General features: G+C 39.7%; 1 protein-coding gene across 1 annotated transcript; it reads left to right on the forward strand.

Annotated features, from left to right (window-relative positions):
* Positions 1–1,111: 1,111 nt before the first annotated feature.
* Positions 1,112–6,412, forward strand: LOC136419082 (uncharacterized). Its single transcript, XM_066405257.1, has one exon. It carries the CDS (start codon positions 1,112–1,114, stop codon positions 6,410–6,412), a length of 5,301 nt encoding a protein of 1,766 aa, XP_066261354.1.
* The last annotated feature ends 15,578 nt before the right edge of the window (positions 6,413–21,990 follow it).

Here is a 21,990-nt window from a genome sequence, read left to right on the forward strand (position 1 = left end):
ATCGTTTCTGACCGATTTCGCTCGTTTCTGCTTGTTTTAGTCATTTTGGCACGTTTTCATCCATTTGGTTCTGTTTCCTTCCAAAATAGACATATGTTAAGAGTTGGTGAACTGAGTCTTGATATCTTCCTCGATCAAGCTAAAACCCTAAGTTGCGCCCCTGCACATCTTACATTTGTTGCCTTCCAGATGCCGCGATCCGTTAAATTCACTCGAAATGGTTTATGATTCAAATTCCTCGACTTTGTACTTGTTAAACTGCGAGGCAATCAAGTCATAAATGTGCATCGGAGGTGGTTCTTGGGTATCGGAATTCCCCACCATTACCTTTCGGCGGTGGTTGTAATTGGGGGTTCCGTCACGTCCCACTCAGGATGAAAGCAATATTCCGGTCACGGGATAATTTGCCCTTGGCCATAAGGCCTGCCCAAATGGGCCTTCTTCAACTAAAATGAGCTCCGAAAAGGGGCACGCCTATGTCTGCTGACCAGCATCTCCCAGTACTTAAGGGCTGGGAGAAGCAAGGATCTCTCTCTCATCACGATCACGTTGAACCGTTGAGGTTGTCCCGATACCTCGGCAATCCACTCGTACCCGAAAATTATACCTGTCACCGGAATCGCGATCGTCCAATCTCGTGTTTCCTCATCTAAATTTTAGTCATACCTATGTGTTACAATTAGTAAATAAACCTTGTTAATGTTGAAAGTGTTGTCCTAAATTCCACGGCTTTCGGGAAATCCCACGTGTTTGCTTGCTAAGCAAGAAGCTAGTCCGTCCTGGACTCTCGCAACCAGGAGTACAACGTCGATACTGCGAACCGACAAGTGTCGTAAATAGTGCTAGCGTGTAAGTGCTCTCGTATAATAAGCGCGGGTGGTGTCTCCAACCTCAAAGGAAGGAACCCCTGCATATCGCTCAACATTTGGTCCTTCGAGCCGGATCTTCCCAGCGACGCCGAGAAAGCCTTCGTAAAGGAGTGGACAGCAGCTTAAAGGTCAGTCTTTCAATATTTGCAACCCTCAACCCATATCCCTCACCGATTTCCTCTCGACATTGATTTTATATCGCCACGGTTTCACGTTAGTCTGTACTCTGTGAACGTAGTGTGATGTCTCTCATAGATGATGAACAGTTTGCCCCAGAACTCGTTTTAAAGAAATTAAAAAATAGCAAAGCCCAAATCAAAGGTGAGCTAACGCGCTTCGCAAGTTTTTTAAATAAGGCCGATTTGCACGAATGCATCGAACTGCTTCAGGCTAGGTATGATAGCGCAAAATCAATATTGGACAAGTTTAAGTCAATCCAAACAGAATACGAGGAGTTACTAATAAGTGACTTTCCCAGTAATTACAAGGAAAGGGAACTAGAAGAAGAACGTGATAGGTTTGAAACTCGATATTTCGAATCCTTGGCCATGGCGCAAAGTGTTCTAGATAAGCATTTTCGTAATCAACAGCAATGCAGCGCAAATTTGAGTCGAAACGCGGGGTCACCATCAACGAGCGCATCGTTACAGGCAATCGCCAGCCCAGGTGAATCGAGTGTTTCGGCTAATTCGTTCATCAAGCTTCCGTCTCTAACCCTACCTGAGTTTAGCGGGTGTTACGCAGATTGGCAACGATTTCGAGATATGTTTAGAGCGGTAATTCACGACAATAACGCATTATCGGATGCTCAACGCTTCTACTACCTGGAAGCATCTCTTCGAGGCGAACCAAAAACATTATTAGCATCACTGGCCCCTACCAACGCGAATTACACCATTGCCTGGGATCTTCTTGAAAGACGATACCAAAATAAAAAATTTATCATCCACTCCCATTTAAGGGAGATCATGGAGTTCCCCGCGTTAACCAAGGAATCGTACGCAGCCTTGAGAAACTTCTCAAACCACTTTTTTAAGAACTTTCGCGCGTTAGAGTCCTTGGGCGAAGAGGTACGTGAGTGGAACACCATGTGGATTTATATTCTGGCGTCAAAGTTAGACGTCAGCACGAGGCGCGAGTGGGAGAAGTATTCCCAAGGCATGAACTCGCCGAAAGTCGATCAGTTCAATGAATTTTTAATGCAGAGGTGCCAGGTATTGGAAGCGGGGGACGCAAGGTTGTGGTCAAATTCTAGAAAATCTAACGAGTCCAGATCATTTGCCACCACAAGTAGCACATATCGTCCGGCATGTCCGTTCTGTAAGGGCGAGCACTTCATATATTCCTGCGAGGAGTTCAAAAAATTATCAATCTCGAATCGCTTTGAAAGGGTGAAGGGGATGAATCTATGCACAAATTGCTTACGACACGGGCATAAACTATCGGAATGTCGTTCGTCGGGGTGCAAATTATGTCGGCAAAGGCATGCAACTTTGTTACACAAACCGCAACGACCTTCGCGGGCTGATGACGCAAACATCAAGCGGGGCGACGGTAATAGTTCTCGCGATGATGACTCGAATCCACCCGAAGGTACCGGGGAACGGCACGCGTCATATCCGATACTAGCGAATACCTGTCAAAACGCGAGGAATTCCCTTATATTGTTATCAACGGCGGTAGTAGACACCCACGGCAAGCACAAAACCCGAATTCCGTGCAGAGTCCTGTTGGATTCAGCTAGTCAATCTAACTTCGTTAGCATGGCCCTGATTAAACGATTGCAACTAACACCGTCGAAGGTTGACATTCCCGTCCTAGGCATAAATCAAATACAGACAAGAATATCGCACGCCACTGAAATATCATTTGCATCTCGAACCACGGCCTTCAGAACAAGGTTGAGTTTTCTCGTCGTGCCAAAAATAACGGAGGTAGCGCCGCAAAATTATTTTGATAAATCGAACTTGAATATTCCCGATGAGTTAATACTAGCCGACCCGGACTTTAACGTACCCTCTGAAATCGACATGCTCTTGGGATGTGAAGTATTTTTAGACCTTCTCTGCATAGGACAATTGAAACTAGGCAGAAGTCTTCCAACATTGCAAAAGACGTTACTCGGCTGGATAATAGCCGGCCGAGTCCCGTGCCAATCAGGCAAGCTTCGTGGAACGCAGGCAATGGTCTCAACCTGTCTTCTCACGCAAAACGCGTTAAAAGGGAGCTTGGAGAGATTTTGGCTTGTCGAAGAGGTCGATTCGCATTCTTTAAGTCACATGACCAAGGAAGAACGCGAATGCGAAGAGCACTTCGTCAAGACAACTACTCGCGATGAAGATGGCAGGTTTATAGTAAGGCTTCCATTAAAATCTAGCGTCACGGATTTAGGTGATTCCGAGCAAACAGCGCTCAATCGATTATACGCGATAGAAAGACGACTAGCAAAAGACCGCGAACTCGGAACTTCCTACCGGACCTTCATGCGTGAATACAAGGACCTCGGGCATATGACAGAAGTACCGCGTAAACCAACTTCGTCGGAGGTTCCGATTTACTATATACCACACCATTGCGTTCAAAAACAGGAGAGCATGACGACCAAGCTACGGGTAGTTTTCGACGCCGCGTGCAAAACAACAAAGGGCTCATCACTGAATGATGTCCTAAAGGTCGGGCCCACGATGCAAAATGATCTATTCTCGATATTACTACGCTTTAGAAAACATAATTTAGTCTTGATCGGGGATATAACGAAAATGTATCGACAAATATTGGTGGACAAGCACGAAAGGAACCTTCAGCGGATAGTCTGGCGAGATACGCCCAATGAAGAAGTCAGGCACTATCAACTCAACACGGTCACGTACGGCACCGCTTCAGCCTCGTACCTCGCAACACGTTGTTTGCTCGAGATCTCAAAAAACGTGGCCGAACAACGGCCGCGCGAATCTGACATAATAGCGACTGACTTCTATGTTGACGACTTGCTGACTGGGTCCTCAGATCTCGACTCCCTTAAACAGTTGGGAGAAGGCATTCGCCGAGTTTTATCGGAATACGGATTCGAATTAAGAAAATTTCGATCAAACGCGCACAAGGTACTGGACGACATCGCCAGGGACAGTCACGAAAGCGACAAGTACCTCATAAGCGATAACTCGAGCAGCAAGACATTAGGAATTTCGTGGATTCCAAGTCTTGACGTTTTCGAATATAATTCGCAAAACTTCGCGGAGACTCACAGCAGAGCCACGAAACGAATCATATTATCATGGGTCGCAAAAATCTTCGACCCGTTGGGAATCTTGGGTTTCTTAACGGTGCGCGTGAAATTGTTGATTCAACGTCTCTGGCAGCTAAAAATCGATTGGGATGAGAGCATTCCAAGCCAGTTGCACTCGGAATGGTTAGGCTTAAGAAGCGAAATAGCAAAGGTAGGTCTATTGCAAGTCCCACGCCATGTTCTCGTCAATAACCCGAAATCGATAGAAGTTCACGGTTTCTCGGACGCCAGCGAAAGGGCCTACGGATGTTGCGTGTACCTGCGATCAACGGACGAAAACGGAAAAATTGAAAGTCACTTATTGTGCGCAAAGTCTCGCGTCAGTCCCCTAAAGTCCCTCTCGTTACCGCGATTAGAGCTCCTCGGAGCTGTGCTGTTGGCAAAACTGGTGAAGAGGTCCATCCACGCTCTAAAGCAGCCCATAACCAGAATGTTTTTGTGGGCCGATTCCACGATCGTTCTATGTTGGATCGCAAATGAGCCGAAAAGATGGAAGACCTTCACCGCCAATAGAGTGGCGCTGATACAGTCATTGACCGCCATTGATGATTGGAATCACATACGATCTGAGGAGAACCCCGCGGACATTATATCGCGCGGTACAAGCATCAAGGACTCAAAAAATTCTCGACTATGGTTCCACGGACCCAACTTCCTCGTGGAACCAGATATGTGGCCTGAAGACCCGTCCATCTCGAGATTCGCGACTCCAACGAACGACATTCCCGGACTTAGGCCAGTGCCGGAGGTATCGCTAGTAGCACAATATCCCGAAGACTGTATATTTAGCAGATTCTCGAATCTGCATAAATTAATACGCGTCATGGCCTATTGTGCAAGATTTGGAAGCAATACGAGGCTACCTAAGGGTGAAAGGGGGTCGGGGCCTCTGAGCTCAGGTGAAGTGCAGCGGGCTGAATGGCAACTCATAAGAGTAGTTCAGTCACAATCGTTTCCCGCGGAAAATCATGACTTAAGGACGAGAAATCGCGTCTCGACCAAGAGCAAGTTAAAGGCCTTATCTCCATTCATTGATCGGGACAGTATGATAAGAGTTGGGGGTAGGCTAACAAACTCAAGCTATTCTTATGATGTAAAACACCCTATCGTACTGCCGGCCAAACATCCATTTACCAACCTCGTTATTGACCGCGAGCACAAACGCACCCTGCACTCAGGGACCCAATGTACCTTAGCTCACGTCAGACAAAGGTACTGGCCCCTAAATGGTAAGCAAGTAGTGAAGGCACACGTCCGACGATGTGTGGTCTGTTTTAAGGCGAATCCAAATAACTCCCTCGTTCCCAGGATGGGTGAACTGCCTAGTTCTCGCGTTACTCCGTCGCGCCCATTTTCAGCTGTTGCTGTTGATTACGCCGGGCCATTTGAACTAAAGGATGGAAAAACGCGGTCGCGAAAGACAATCAAGGGGTACATTTGTATCTTTGTGTGTCTCGCAGTCAAGGCTGTGCATATCGAGGTTGTCACGGACTTGACTAGCGACGGGTTTTTGAGCATGTTGAAAAGATTTGTATCGAGACGAGGCCTGTGCTCTTCTATTTACAGCGACAACGCTACGAACTTCGTAGGCTGTAAAAACGAACTAATCGCGATACGAAACATCGTAAGATCTAGCACGTTTCAAAATTTCCTGACAAACTCGCACATAAAATGGCAGTTTATGCCTGCAAGGTCCCCGCATTGGGGGGGGCTTCACGAGGCTGCGGTAAAATCCTGCAAGCATCACTTGAAGCGAGTTTTGAATGGCTCTCGGTTTCATTATGAGGAGTTCTACACACTAACTACTCAAATCGAGGCGATTTTAAACTCAAGACCTTTAATTCCCATAAGTCCTGATCCCAATGACCTAAATGCGTTCACTCCTGCCCATTTCCTGATTGGGCAAGAAATCACGGCCATAGCCGAACGGGACTACACCGATAGCAAGATCAGCCTCGGCAAGCGATATCAGCATCTCCAGCGCGTCGGACAACACTTTTGGTCTCGATGGCGAAAGGAGTACCTCCATCAGCTGCAGCAACGAAACAAGTGGCAGTTCCAGACCAATCCCGAAGTGCATGTTGGAGCCTTGGTCCTGCTGAAGGAAGATAACGTGCCGTCCCTGTGCTGGCCGCTGGGCCGAATCGCGGCCGTCCACCCTGGGCAGGACAGTGCAGTGAGGGTGGTCAGTGTGAAGACTAAAAACGGAACTCTCAAAAGAGCCGTCACGCGAGTGGCCTTGCTGCCAATAGACTAAGTTGTGGACTCTACGCACATTTAAGGATAGTTTAGTAGTAATCACATCAATCTTTTGTACATATTATATCGTTACCACATACCATTGAAAGCCGCAGCACGGTCTTTCAAGGGGGGGAGGATGTTAAGAGTTGGTGAACTGAGTCTTGATATCTTCCTCGATCAAGCTAAAACCCTAAGTTGCGCCCCTGCACATCTTACATTTGTTGCCTTCCAGATGCCGCGATCCGTTAAATTCACTCGAAATGGTTTATGATTCAAATTCCTCGACTTTGTACTTGTTAAACTGCGAGGCAATCAAGTCATAAATGTGCATCGGAGGTGGTTCTTGGGTATCGGAATTCCCCACCATTACCTTTCGGCGGTGGTTGTAATTGGGGGTTCCGTCACGTCCCACTCAGGATGAAAGCAATATTCCGGTCACGGGATAATTTGCCCTTGGCCATAAGGCCTGCCCAAATGGGCCTTCTTCAACTAAAATGAGCTCCGAAAAGGGGCACGCCTATGTCTGCTGACCAGCATCTCCCAGTACTTAAGGGCTGGGAGAAGCAAGGATCTCTCTCTCATCACGATCACGTTGAACCGTTGAGGTTGTCCCGATACCTCGGCAATCCACTCGTACCCGAAAATTATACCTGTCACCGGAATCGCGATCGTCCAATCTCGTGTTTCCTCATCTAAATTTTAGTCATACCTATGTGTTACAATTAGTAAATAAACCTTGTTAATGTTGAAAGTGTTGTCCTAAATTCCACGGCTTTCGGGAAATCCCACGTGTTTGCTTGCTAAGCAAGAAGCTAGTCCGTCCTGGACTCTCGCAACCAGGAGTACAACGTCGATACTGCGAACCGACAAGTGTCGTAAATAGTGCTAGCGTGTAAGTGCTCTCGTATAATAAGCGCGGGTGGTGTCTCCAACCTCAAAGGAAGGAACCCCTGCATATCGCTCAACAACATATTTGGCCGATTTGAGCAAATTCCTTGATGAAACCATCGTTTCTGACCGATTTCGCTCGTTTCTGCCCGTTTTAGTCATTTTGGCACGTTTTCATCCATTTGGTTCTGTTTCCTTCCAAAATAGACATATTTGGCCGATTTGAGCAAATTCCTTGATGAAACCATCGTTTCTGACCGATTTCGCTCGTTTCTGCTTGTTTTAGTCATTTTGGCACGTTTTCATCCATTTGGTTCTGTTTCCTTCCAAAATAGACATATTTGGCCGATTTGAGCAAATTCCTTGATGAAACCATCGTTACTGACCGATTTCGCTCGTTTCTGCTTGTTTTAGTCATTTTGGCACGTTTTCATCCATTTGGTTCTGTTTCCTTCCAAAATAGACATATTTGGCCGATTTGAGCAAATTCCTTGATGAAACGATCGTTTGTGACCGATTTCGCTCGTTTCTGCTTGTTTTAGTCATTTTGGCACGTTTTCATCCATTTGGTTCTGTTTCCATCCAAAATAGACATATTTGGCCGATTTGAGCAAATTCCTTGATGAAACGATCGTTTGTGACCGATTTCACTCGTTTCTGCCCGTTTTAGTCATTTTGGCACGTTTTCATCCATTTGGTTCTGTTTCCATCCAAAATAGACAGATTTGGCCGAAATAAGCCAAATCGGTCGATTTGAGCAAATTCCTTGAGGAAACGATCGTTTCTGACCGATTTCGCTCGATTCTGCCCGTTTTAGTCATTTTGGCACGTTTTCATCCATTTGGTTCTGTTTCGTTCCAAAATAGACATATTTGGCCGATTTGAGCAAATTCCTTGATGAAACGATCGTTTCTGACCGATTTCGCTCGTTTCTGCCTGTTTTAGTCATTTTGGCACGTTTTCATCCATTTGGTTCTGTTTCCATCCAAAATAGACAGATTTGGCCGATTTTAGCAAATTCCTTGATGAAACGATCGTTTCTGACCGATTTCGCTCGTTTCTGCCTGTTTTAGTCATTTTGGCACGTTTTCATCCATTTGATTCTGTTTCCATACAAAATAAACAGATTTGGCCGAAATAAGCCAAATCGGTCGATTTGAGCAAATTCCTTGATTAAACGATCGTTTCTGACCGATTTTGCTCGTTTCTGCCCGTTTTAGTCATTTTGGCACGTTTTCATCCGTTTGGTTCTGTTTCCATCCAAAATAGGCCAATTTGGCCGATTTGAGCAAATTCTTTGATTAAACGATCGTTTCTGACCGATTTTGCTCGTTTCTGCCCGTTTTAGTCATTTTGGCAAGTTTTCATCCATTTGGTTCTGTTTCCATCCAAAATAGACAGATTTGGCCGATTTTAGCAAATTCCTTGATGAAACGATCGTTTCTGACCGATTTCGCTCGTTTCTGCCCGTTTTAGTCATTTTGGCAAGTTTTCATCCATTTGGTTCTGTTTCCATCCAAAATAGACAGATTTGGCCGATTTTAGCAAATTACTTGATGAAACGATCGTTTCTGACCGATTTCGCTCGTTTCTGCCCGTTTTAGTCATTTTGGCACGTTTTCATCCATTTGGTTCTGTTTCCATCCAAAATAGACAGATTTGGCCGATTTTAGCAAATTCCTTGATGAAACGATCGTTTCTGACCGATTTCGCCCGTTTCTGCCCGTTTTAGTCATTTTGGCACGTTTTCATCCGTTTGGTTCTGTTTCCATCTAAAATAGACAGATTTGGCCGAAATAAGCCAAATCGGTCGATTTGAGCAAGTTCCTTGATGAAACGATCGTTTCTAACCGATTTCGCTCGTTTCTGCCCGTTTTAGTCATTTTGGCACGTTTTCATCCGTTTGGTTCTGTTTCCATCCAAAATAGGCCAATTTGGCCGATTTGAGCAAATTCCTTGATGAAACGATCGTTTCTGACCGATTTCGCTCGTTTCTGCCTGTTTTAGTCATTTTGGCACGTTTTCATCCATTTGGTTCTGTTTCCATCCAAAATAGACAGATTTGGCCGATTTTAGCAAATTCCTTGATGAAACGATCGTTTCTGACCGATTTCGCTCGTTTCTGCCTGTTTTAGTCATTTTGGCACGTTTTCATCCATTTGATTCTGTTTCCATACAAAATAAACAGATTTGGCCGAAATAAGCCAAATCGGTCGATTTGAGCAAATTCCTTGATTAAACGATCGTTTCTGACCGATTTTGCTCGTTTCTGCCCGTTTTAGTCATTTTGGCACGTTTTCATCCGTTTGGTTCTGTTTCCATCCAAAATAGGCCAATTTGGCCGATTTGAGCAAATTCTTTGATTAAACGATCGTTTCTGACCGATTTTGCTCGTTTCTGCCCGTTTTAGTCATTTTGGCAAGTTTTCATCCATTTGGTTCTGTTTCCATCCAAAATAGACAGATTTGGCCGATTTTAGCAAATTCCTTGATGAAACGATCGTTTCTGACCGATTTCGCCCGTTTCTGCCCGTTTTAGTCATTTTTGGCACGTTTTCATCCGTTTGGTTCTGTTTCCATCTAAAATAGACAGATTTGGCCGAAATAAGCCAAATCGGTCGATTTGAGCAAATTCCTTGATGAAACGATCGTTTCTAACCGATTTCGCTCGTTTCTGCCCGTTTTAGTCATTTTGGCACGTTTTCATCCGTTTGGTTCTGTTTCCATCCAAAATAGGCCAATTTGGCCGATTTGAGCAAATTCCTTGATGAAACGATCGTTTCTGACCGATTTCGCTCGTTTCTGCCCGTTTTAGTCATTTTGGCACGTTTTCATCCATTTGTTTCTGTTTCCATCTAAAATAGACAGATTTGGCCGAAATAAGCCAAATCGGTCGATTTGAGCAAATTCCTTGATGAAACGATCGTTTCTGACCGATTTCGCTCGTTTCTGCCCGTTTTAGTCATTATGGCACGTTTTCATCCATTTGGTTCTGTTTCCATCCAAAATAGACAGATTTGGCCTAAATAAGCCAAATCGGTCGATTTGAGCAAATTCCTTGATGAAACAATCGTTTCTAACCGATTTCGCTCGTTTCTGCCCGTTTTAGTCATTTTGGCACGTTTTCATCCATTTGGTTCTGTTTCCATCCAAAATAGACAGATTTGGCCGATTTTAGCAAATTCCTTGATGAAACGATCGTTTCTGACCGATTTCGCTCGTTTCTGCCCGTTTTAGTCATTTTGGCACGTTTTCATCCATTTGGTTCTGTTTCCATCCAAAATAGACAGATTTGGCCGATTTTAGCAAATTCCTTGATGAAACGATCGTTTCTGACCGATTTCGCTCGTTTCTGCCTGTTTTAGTCATTTTGGCACGTTTTCATCCATTTGATTCTGTTTCCATACAAAATAAACAGATTTGGCCGAAATAAGCCAAATCGGTCGATTTGAGCAAATTCCTTGATTAAACGATCGTTTCTGACCGATTTTGCTCGTTTCTGCCCGTTTTAGTCATTTTGGCAAGTTTTCATCCATTTGGTTCTGTTTCCATCCAAAATAGACAGATTTGGCCGATTTTAGCAAATTCCTTGATGAAACGATCGTTTCTGACCGATTTCGCTCGTTTCTGCCTGTTTTAGTCAATTTGGCACGTTTTCATCCATTTGATTCTGTTTCCATACAAAATAAACAGATTTGGCCGAAATAAGCCAAATCGGTCGATTTGAGCAAATTCCTTGATTAAACGATCGTTTCTGACCGATTTCGCTCGTTTCTGCCCGTTTTAGTCATTTTGGCAAGTTTTCATCCATTTGGTTCTGTTTCCATCCAAAATAGACAGATTTGGCCGATTTTAGCAAATTACTTGATGAAACGATCGTTTCTGACCGATTTCGCTCGTTTCTGCCCGTTTTAGTCATTTTGGCACGTTTTCATCCATTTGGTTCTGTTTCCATCCAAAATAGACAGATTTGGCCGATTTTAGCAAATTCCTTGATGAAACGATCGTTTCTGACCGATTTCGCCCGTTTCTGCCCGTTTTAGTCATTTTGGCACGTTTTCATCCGTTTGGTTCTGTTTCCATCTAAAATAGACAGATTTGGCCGAAATAAGCCAAATCGGTCGATTTGAGCAAATTCCTTGATGAAACGATCGTTTCTAACCGATTTCGCTCGTTTCTGCCCGTTTTAGTCATTTTGGCACGTTTTCATCCGTTTGGTTCTGTTTCCATCCAAAATAGGCCAATTTGGCCGATTTGAGCAAATTCCTTGATGAAACGATCGTTTCTGACCGATTTCGCTCGTTTCTGCCCGTTTTAGTCATTTTGGCACGTTTTCATCCATTTGTTTCTGTTTCCATCTAAAATAGACAGATTTGGCCGAAATAAGCCAAATCGGTCGATTTGAGCAAATTCCTTGATGAAACGATCGTTTCTGACCGATTTCGCTCGTTTCTGCCCGTTTTAGTCATTATGGCACGTTTTCATCCATTTGGTTCTGTTTCCATCCAAAATAGACAGATTTGGCCTAAATAAGCCAAATCGGTCGATTTGAGCAAATTCCTTGATGAAACAATCGTTTCTAACCGATTTCGCTCGTTTCTGCCCGTTTTAGTCATTTTGGCACGTTTTCATCCATTTGGTTCTGTTTCCATCCAAAATAGACAGATTTGGCCGATTTTAGCAAATTCCTTGATGAAACGATCGTTTCTGACCGATTTCGCTCGTTTCTGCCCGTTTTAGTCATTTTGGCACGTTTTCATCCATTTGGTTCTGTTTCCATCCAAAATAGACAGATTTGGCCGATTTTAGCAAATTCCTTGATGAAACGATCGTTTCTGACCGATTTCGCTCGTTTCTGCCTGTTTTAGTCATTTTGGCACGTTTTCATCCATTTGATTCTGTTTCCATACAAAATAAACAGATTTGGCCGAAATAAGCCAAATCGGTCGATTTGAGCAAATTCCTTGATTAAACGATCGTTTCTGACCGATTTTGCTCGTTTCTGCCCGTTTTAGTCATTTTGGCAAGTTTTCATCCATTTGGTTCTGTTTCCATCCAAAATAGACAGATTTGGCCGATTTTAGCAAATTCCTTGATGAAACGATCGTTTCTGACCGATTTCGCTCGTTTCTGCCCGTTTTAGTCATTTTGGCAAGTTTTCATCCATTTGGTTCTGTTTCCATCCAAAATAGACAGATTTGGCCGATTTTAGCAAATTCCTTGATGAAACGATCGTTTCTGACCGATTTCGCTCGTTTCTGCCCGTTTTAGTCATTTTGGCACGTCTTCATCCATTTGATTCTGTTTCCATCTAAAATAGACAGATTTGGCCGAAATAAGCCAAATCGGTCGATTTGAGCAAATTCCTTGATGAAACGATCGTTTCTAACCGATTTCGCTCGTTTCTGCCCGTTTTAGTCATTTTGGCACGTTTTCATCCGTTTGGTTCTGTTTCCATCAGTTACATTATAGCAACATATAAGTTTCCATATAATAAATTACGCCGCAAATCTTGCTGACGATGTAACTATTTTCATATAAATAAGAAAATGTTCTAGATTAGAATTAATTAATATCTAATATTCATACTGTTGTTACCATTTAGTTAGAAGTCAGTTGTGAGAAATAAAGTTTTTTTTTAAAAATAAAGAACAACGTTACGAGTTGTTAACTGGCGCAGTCGTTCGGATAAGTTTTTCGGGCTTGTTATCAAATTATTGATATCGAACTAACCGAAGACAATCGAACTCTACGAAAAAAGTGAAGTGAAAAAAAACTGTTCTACAGAGGAGTTTGCCCAGAATCGCCAAACTCGCAAGAATCTGCATCTTTGAGAGGACCAAATTGCCAACCAGAGAGCTGATACTTATAGGATGATCTCAACTACCATCATCGTACTACAGTAAGTGCAATTGATGAGTTAATTTTCATGTCAAAAGTTGATGAATTATTAGTTCAATTAGAAACTTTGCATTTAGATATACCTTCAACTGACTTCACTCCTGAAATCCAAGTTATAAATAAATCCCATTCAAATTTTTCTGTTCTTAACGAAATTCCTGAAAATATGGCTGAATTTAAACCCGAATACCTTAAATGTATCCCGGATTTCGACGGTAATCCAAATGACTTAAACAGATATTTAACTGTTTGTCAATCTGTTATTGATTCATTTTATCTTGCTCAACAGCCAAATCATTTTCAGAATGTATATTTGCTGAATTGCATTATTGGAAAATTAACTGGTAATGCTAAATTAGTATTAGGGACGCAGAATGTAACCACTTGGGATGAACTAAAATTTACTTTAAATCGACATTTTGCTGATCAAAGGGACGAAGGTTGCCTTAATCGTGATTTAGTAATGCTTCGTCAGCAAAATGGCGAAAGTCCGAATCAATTTTACGATCGCGTTTTGCATATTTTGAATTTATTATGCTCTTATATAGATGTGCATGAGACAACAGATCAAGCGAGAAATCTGAAGAGAGATTTGTATAATGATATGGCTCTAAAAACTTTTTTATCTGGCCTTAAAGAACCGTTAGGTACAACAATCCGTTGTATGCGACCCAGAGATCTCCCTCAAGCTTTACAATTTGTAATGGAAGAAAATAATATCCATTATTTTCAATCAAACACAAGATCACAAAATTACTCACAACAATCTACACGAATAACAAGACCAGTACTTAATCAAAATTCATTTTCAAATATACAAACTCGAAATTTTAACTCAAATCTTCCATACAATCCTATGAGACAACCGCAATCACCGCCATTTCGGTCAAATTTCTACCAAAGCCCGCCTTTTCCAACAAATTCACGATCTTACGGAAATAGACCAACAACCAATGTCTTTAAGCCAAACCCAAATAGACCTTTACCAAAACCCACACCAATGAGCACGTCAACTAGACAAACAACAAAATCATCTAGGCCTTATTTTAATAACAATTTTAGAAATTATAATCAGCAAAGACCAAATTATAATCAACCACAAAATTTTTCGGCTGAGGAACTCTATAACGCGAATATCATTGACCAATCTTGGGATTATGACGATAATACGGAAATTTACCAACATGATACATTACCTCAAAATTGTTATAAAACGCAATACGAATATCAGTCGCAATTGAATCAAAACGTAAATAAGCACCCAGTCTATGAGGCAGACGCTGACTCAGCAAATCGTCAGTCAACAAGTACAGACATAAATTTTCCCAGGCCTCGCCTCGTAAACAACGAAACCTGACACCTGAGATAATATCATTTAACAACGCAAATACTAGTGAACTTTCTTATGTTATTTTTCCGGAATACGATTTAAAATTCTTAATTGATAGTGGTTCGACTAAGTCTTTCATTGATCCTGAAGTAGCAAATAAATTTTTTTCAAATTGTATTAAAAATGATCCGTTCATTGTATCTACTGTCTTCCAACAATCTGCTCATAAACATAGTGCAGAAATTCCAGTATCAAACATTTTTAAACTTCCAGAACCCTTTAGTATGAAATTTTATCTATTTAAATTTCATAATATATTTGATGGTTTGATAGGAATAGATAACTTGAAAAAATTACAGGCTAGCATAGACTATGATAAAGGATATTTGGTTACACCTTTTACAAGAATACAATTGAAATTTCACAAAACTAAAGTACAAATAAATAATGTGACCGTGGAAGCACGTAGCCAGCGAGTCATCAGAATTAAAGTAAATATTCAACATGGTGACGTAGTAATTCCGTATCAAAAACTACACAATTGTGAAATTCCTAACTGTATTGCTTTAGCTAAAAATGGTTACGCATTAACTACCGTACTAAACAACACATGTAACCCAGTAACCTTAGACATTTCTGAACCGTTTAATGTAGAGGCATATGATAGCACTACTCAAATTGATTTAAATCATTTTCAAACTAATCCTGGTCAGTCACAAAAATTTGATCCCACAGACATTCGAACTGATCATCTTAATGAAGAAGAAAAATCTAAAATATTGGATTTGTGTAAAGAATTTTCAGATATATTTTATCATGAAGGAATGCCCCTTACATTTACAAGTCAAATTAAACACTCGATTAGAACTGTTGATGAATCACCCGTTTATGCGAAATCTTATAGATACCCGTTTGTACATAAACAAGAGGTAGAAAGACAAATTGGAAATATGCTAAAACAAAATATTATCCGTCCTAGCCAATCACCATGGTCCGCACCAATTTGGGTGGTACCAAAAAAACTTGATGCGTCGGGGAAACAAAAATGGCGTGTATGTATTGATTTTCGGAAGCTTAATGAAAAGACAATTGATGATAAATATCCTTTGCCTAATATATCGGATCTTTTGGATAAACTTGGTAAATGCCAATATTTCAGTACACTAGATCTCGCTAGCGGTTTTTACCAAATTGAAATGGATGAGAAAGATATACAAAAAACAGCATTCAGCACGGAACAGGGACATTTTGAATATACCCGTATGCCATTCGGTTTGAAAAATGCACCAGCAACATTTCAGAGAGTTATGGACAATATTTTGAGAGGAATACAAAATGAAAAGTGTCTCGTTTATCTTGATGATATCATTATTTTTTCAACGTCATTGCAAGAACATTTGGAACGTCTTAGAGCAGTATTTAATAGACTTAGAAAATCTAATTTCAAAATTCAACTAGATAAAAGTGAATTTCTCAGACGTGAGGTGGCCTATTTAGGACATATAGTAACGCCTGACGGAGTAAAACCGAACCCAGATAAAATTATTGCTATAAAGAATTATCCAATACCAAGTAATACAAAACAAATTAAAGGATTTTTGGGATTGTTAGGTTATTATCGAAAATTTATAAACAATTTTGCGAAGTTAACTAAACCGTTGACCAAATGTCTTAAAAAAGGAGCAAAAATTGAGCATAATAAAGAATTTGTTGAATGTTTCGAAACTTGTAAGAATTTATTAATGAATGAACCAATTTTACAATATCCGGATATGTCGAAAACATTTAATTTAACATGCGATGCTAGCAATGTGGCACTCGGTGCTGTATTATCGCAGGGACCGATAGGTCAAGATCTCCCAGTAGCGTACGCGTCGCGAACTTTGAATGATTCAGAGCAAAAATATTCTACAATTGAAAAAGAGTGTCTTTGTTTAGTTTGGGCTACCAAATATTTTAGACCTTACCTCTTTGGAAAAAAATTTAACATAATTACCGATCATAAACCTCTGCAATGGCTATTTAACTTAAAAGATCCTTCATCTAAACTCTTGAGATGGCGCATTAAATTAGAGGAATTTGATTATAAAATTATATATAAAAAAGGAAATTTAAACACAAATGCCGATGCTTTAAGTAGAATTGAGTTGCACACAAAAGAAACAGATGGATTTGCAAATTTGGTGGAATACATGGAAAAATTCAATGAAAGTCTGCAAAATGAAACAAACGATAGAAATACTTCTGATCAAGATAACAGACAGAGCGACGATCAACTTGATCGGCTGTCAACAATGGTTCAACCAGATATGGAACAAAGGGAAATACAAGATCCTATTCAAGAAGAAAGAGAAATTACAAATGAAAACGAAACTGTCCACACTAATGCTGAACAGGAACCAATAGTGGGAGTACCTATTCAAGAGACCGCTGTTAATTACGGTGCCAATCAAGTAGTAATTTCCCAAGTTTTTCATTCCCCAGCTAAATTAAAAAAATTAACCTTATTTGGTAAAAAAAATAGATTTATACTGCAGCTATCAGAAAATAACTTTGAACATGATTTGATGAAATTCCTTATCGAAAATATTGCCCCGGAAAAATTATATTCGTTATATTTTGAAAATCCAGAAACGTATCCTTTATTTTGTGAAGTTGTAAGAAAAAATTTTAAATGGCCATCCTTGAAATTAAAAAGATGCACAATAAAACTTATCGACGTAACAGAAGAATCGGAAATTCCAGAAATTATTCAAGCGTATCATGAAGGAAAAACAAATCATAGAGGAATTGAGGAAACAGAGCAAAGAATCAAAACAAAATATTATTGGCCTAATATAAAAAATTCTATACAAACTTATATAAATCAATGTGAAATTTGCCAAAAAAGTAAATACGAGAGACACCCCATTAATATGGAAATGAACATTACACCTACGGCATGTAGACCTTTTGAAATTCTTCATATGGACGTATATACTTTGGAAAAAACAAAATTCTTAACGATAATCGATAGTTTTTCTAAATACGCTTAAGCATATCCTCTAAATTCATTAGCTGCTACGGAAATAGCTGATAACTTAATTACATTCTTTTCTCATCATGGAATCCCAACTCAAGTAATTGTTGATAATGGAACAGAATTTAAAAATACAGTAGTAACAGAATTATTGGGACTTCATAAAATTAAAATTCATTTCTGTTCTCCGAACCATCCTCAATCTAATGGCGTAGTTGAAAGACTTCATTCAACTTTAGCAGAACATATACGGTTACTAAATAATCAAGATCAAAATAAAACACATATTATCAAAAAAATAAAATATGCTATACTAGCATACAATAATTCTATTCACTCAGCGACAAATCTTAAACCAATAGATATAATAAATGGTCATATTAATTGCGAAGATCCTTTTAATGTAGACATAGATCAAACTCTTATGACTAACTATGTAACTGATCATCGAGATCGAACGAAAATTTTATATTCGAAAATAAATCAATTATTAATTCAAGGTAAAGAGAAAACTATAGGAAAGTTAAATGAAAATAGAGATAAACCAAATTTGTTTGAACCTCAAACCCAAACGTACATTAAGAAACATTCAAGAGATAAATTGTCCAATACTTTCCAACCCCAAACAAAGATAGAAACTACCAACCCTTTACGTAAAACTGTAGGTACTACAGGTCAAGCTAAAATTCACATGGATAATCTTAAAAGACCTTTTAGGAATAGATACAGCTTTGATGCGAAATTATAAAACTAAAATAAAAATATATGTATAAATATAAATATATATATATTAATTTTAAATATTAAGTAACAAATAATATTGTATTTCAGTGTCCTTGTTGGAGCATTTGGAAGTCAAGCTCAAAACATTGTCATGATACAAGAAATAAACGATAATCCAGGCATCATACCTCTTAAAGTAGGCCATGCTAGAATTACAGATTATAAGCATACAATGTTACATTACTACGATCTAAACCCAATCATTAACTACATGAACGCATTGCACATAAAGACGTTAAATGTGACAAAACAAGTAAACAATACTAAGCAATACAGACCATATACAGAACAATTGAAAACTTATTTGAAAATCGTCGAATTCATTCAAGAAAGGACTGAGACAAAACTATATCAGATAACGCCACACCCCCAAAGAAAGAAACGTGGACTAATAAATGGGTTAGGTTCCATATTTAAATCTATTACGGGAAATCTTGACGCATCTGACGGAGATAGATACAATAATCTTATACAAACTCTCCAGATAAATCAAGAAAATTTAGAAGCAGAAATTTCTAACCAAGGATCATTATCAATAACGGTAATGGAATCGTTTAATCGTACAATGCAGCAATTATATGAAAATGAGAAGTTGATTGAAAATAAAATGAATCAGGTTCTACCATATATTGGAGATGTAGCATATGTTAGAAACTTCGTATTATTAAAAGAAGTAATTAACGAAATTATTAACATGTACCAAATAATTGATTCTATCCTTCAAGATATGGAGAACTCATTAGTATTCTCACGGCTTAAACTTATGCATCCGAGCATAATCAAAACCAATGATTTATATATTGAATTAAGTAAACTCCAAAAAAGACTGGGAGTTGATCGATTACCTATAGCTGTGACAAAAGACAAAATCCAATTATTCGAACAAATCATTGATTTTGAGTGCTTTGTTTTCAAGAATAAAATAACACATGTTTTACACATTCCTATTGTGCATAATCAATCTTTTGATTACTTCCACTTATATTCAGTTCCTATCCTTAACAAAGGTCAGTTTAAGGTTATTTTACCTCAAAATAAATTTCTCTTGTTAAATCAATTGCACTACGTTTACTTCGGAGAGAGATGTCAGAAGATGAAACCAGAACTTTATCTATGCCACAAGGAGAATTTAAACAAAATCGAAGAAGATGCCCCTTGCGAAGTTAAATTATTAAATTACGGCAAATCCGTTCCAACATGCAATCAAATCGAAGGTCAAATCACAGAAACAATAACAAACCAATTAGATGACGTCAACCAATGGATAGTGGTGTGCCCAAAAAGGGAAGCTGTAAAAATCTACTGTCAAGGAGGACAAAACGAAATTAAAAACTTAATCGGAACATTCTTGTGCCAAATTCCATTGGGATGCTCCGTGACAATCAAAGACCAAACTATATACCATAACCAAGAAGTAATCAAATCAAATCTACAAACCATGCTATTCCCGGACATCAACACGACTGAAACCATCTTACCAACACTGAATCTAAGCCTGCACATTCCAGAACTAAAGTTGGATGACCTACATGAATTGCGAAACACAGCCTTCAAGAAACGACATCAACTTTTGCAAACCAACCAGTTATTGAACTCTCCTAACATTTGGACAATATTCATTTACATATTGATCGCAACTTGCTGCTTAATTCTAATTACTAAATGGATGATCATGCCGAGGATGCTGAGAAGAAAATCAACCAGACCGGAACCAGAAGCCATTCAACTTCCAAGACAAGCATAGAAGTTGAAACTTAGGGGGAAGGAGTTACATTATAGCAACATATAAGTTTCCATATAATAAATTACGCCGCAAATCTTGCTGACGATGTAACTATTTTCATATAAATAAGAAAATGTTCTAGATTAGAATTAATTAATATCTAATATTCATACTGTTGTTACCATTTAGTTAGAAGTCAGTTGTGAGAAATAAAGTTTTTTTTTAAAAATAAAGAACAACGTTACGAGTTGTTAACTTATGGAAACAGAATCAATGGATGAAAACGTGCCAAAATGACTAAAACGGGCAGAAACGATCGTTTCATCAAGGAATTTGCTAAAATCGGCCAAATTGGCCTATTTTGGATGGAAACAGAACCAAATGGATGAAAACGTGCCAAAATGACTAAAACGGGCAGAAACGAGCAAAATCGGTCAGAAACGATCGTTTAATCAAGGAATTTGCTCAAATCGACCGATTTAGCTTATTTCGGCCAAATCTGTTTATTTTGTATGGAAACAGAACCAAATGGATGAAAACGTGCCAAAATGACTAAAACGGGCAGAAACGAGCGAAATCGGTCAGAAACGATAGTTTCATCAAGGAATTTGCTAAAATCGGCCAAATCTGTCTATTTTGGATGGAAACAGAACCAAATGGATGAAAACGTGCCAAAATGACTAAAACAGGCAGAAACGAGCAAAATCGGTCAGAAACGATCGTTTCATCAAGGAATTTGCTTAAATCGGCCGATTTGGCTTATTTCGGACAAATTGGCCTATTTTGGATGGAAACAGAATCAAATGGATGAAAACGTGCCAAAATGACTAAAACAGGCAGAAACGAGCGAAATCGGTCAGAAACGATCGTTTCATCAAGGAATTTGCTAAAATCGGCCAAATCTGTCCATTTTGGATGGAAACAGAACCAAATGGATGAAAACGTGCCAAAATGACTAAAACAAGCAGAAACGAGCGAAATCAGTCAGAAACGATCGTTTCATTAAGGAATTTGCTCAAATCGGCCAAATTGGCCTATTTTGGATGGAAACAGAACCAAATGGATGAAAACGTGCCAAAATGACTAAAACGGGCAGAAACGAGCGAAATCGGTCAGAAACGATCGTTTCATCAAGGAATTTGCTCAAATCGAGCGATTTGGCTTATTTCGGCCAAATCTGTCTATTTTAGATGGAAATAGAACCAAATGGATGAAAACGTGCCAAAATGACTAAAACGGGCAGAAACGATCGTTTCATCAAGGAATTTGCTAAAATCGGCCAAATTGGCCTATTTTGGATGGAAACAGAACCAAATGGATGAAAACGTGCCAAAATGACTAAAACGGGCAGAAACGAGCAAAATCGGTCAGAAACGATCGTTTAATCAAGGAATTTGCTCAAATCGACCGATTTAGCTTATTTCGGCCAAATCTGTTTATTTTGTATGGAAACAGAACCAAATGGATGAAAACGTGCCAAAATGACTAAAACGGGCAGAAACGAGCGAAATCGGTCAGAAACGATAGTTTCATCAAGGAATTTGCTAAAATCGGCCAAATCTGTCTATTTTGGATGGAAACAGAACCAAATGGATGAAAACGTGCCAAAATGACTAAAACAGGCAGAAACGAGCAAAATCGGTCAGAAACGATCGTTTCATCAAGGAATTTGCTCAAATCGGCCGATTTGGCTTATTTCGGACAAATTGGCCTATTTTGGATGGAAACAGAATCAAATGGATGAAAACGTGCCAAAATGACTAAAACAGGCAGAAACGAGCGAAATCGGTCAGAAACGATCGTTTCATCAAGGAATTTGCTAAAATCGGCCAAATCTGTCCATTTTGGATGGAAACAGAACCAAATGGATGAAAACGTGCCAAAATGACTAAAACAAGCAGAAACGAGCGAAATCAGTCAGAAACGATCGTTTCATTAAGGAATTTGCTCA

The sequence above is a fragment of the Euwallacea similis genome, unplaced genomic scaffold (assembly GCF_039881205.1).
Source record: "Euwallacea similis isolate ESF13 unplaced genomic scaffold, ESF131.1 scaffold_70, whole genome shotgun sequence".
Classification (NCBI taxonomy): domain Eukaryota; kingdom Metazoa; phylum Arthropoda; class Insecta; order Coleoptera; family Curculionidae; genus Euwallacea; species Euwallacea similis.

Bases quoted from the DNA above. Each gene is read 5' to 3' on its own strand.
- LOC136419082 (XM_066405257.1), top strand. From the start codon at position 1,112: ATGTCTCTCATAGATGATGAACAGTTTGCCCCAGAACTCGTTTTAAAG.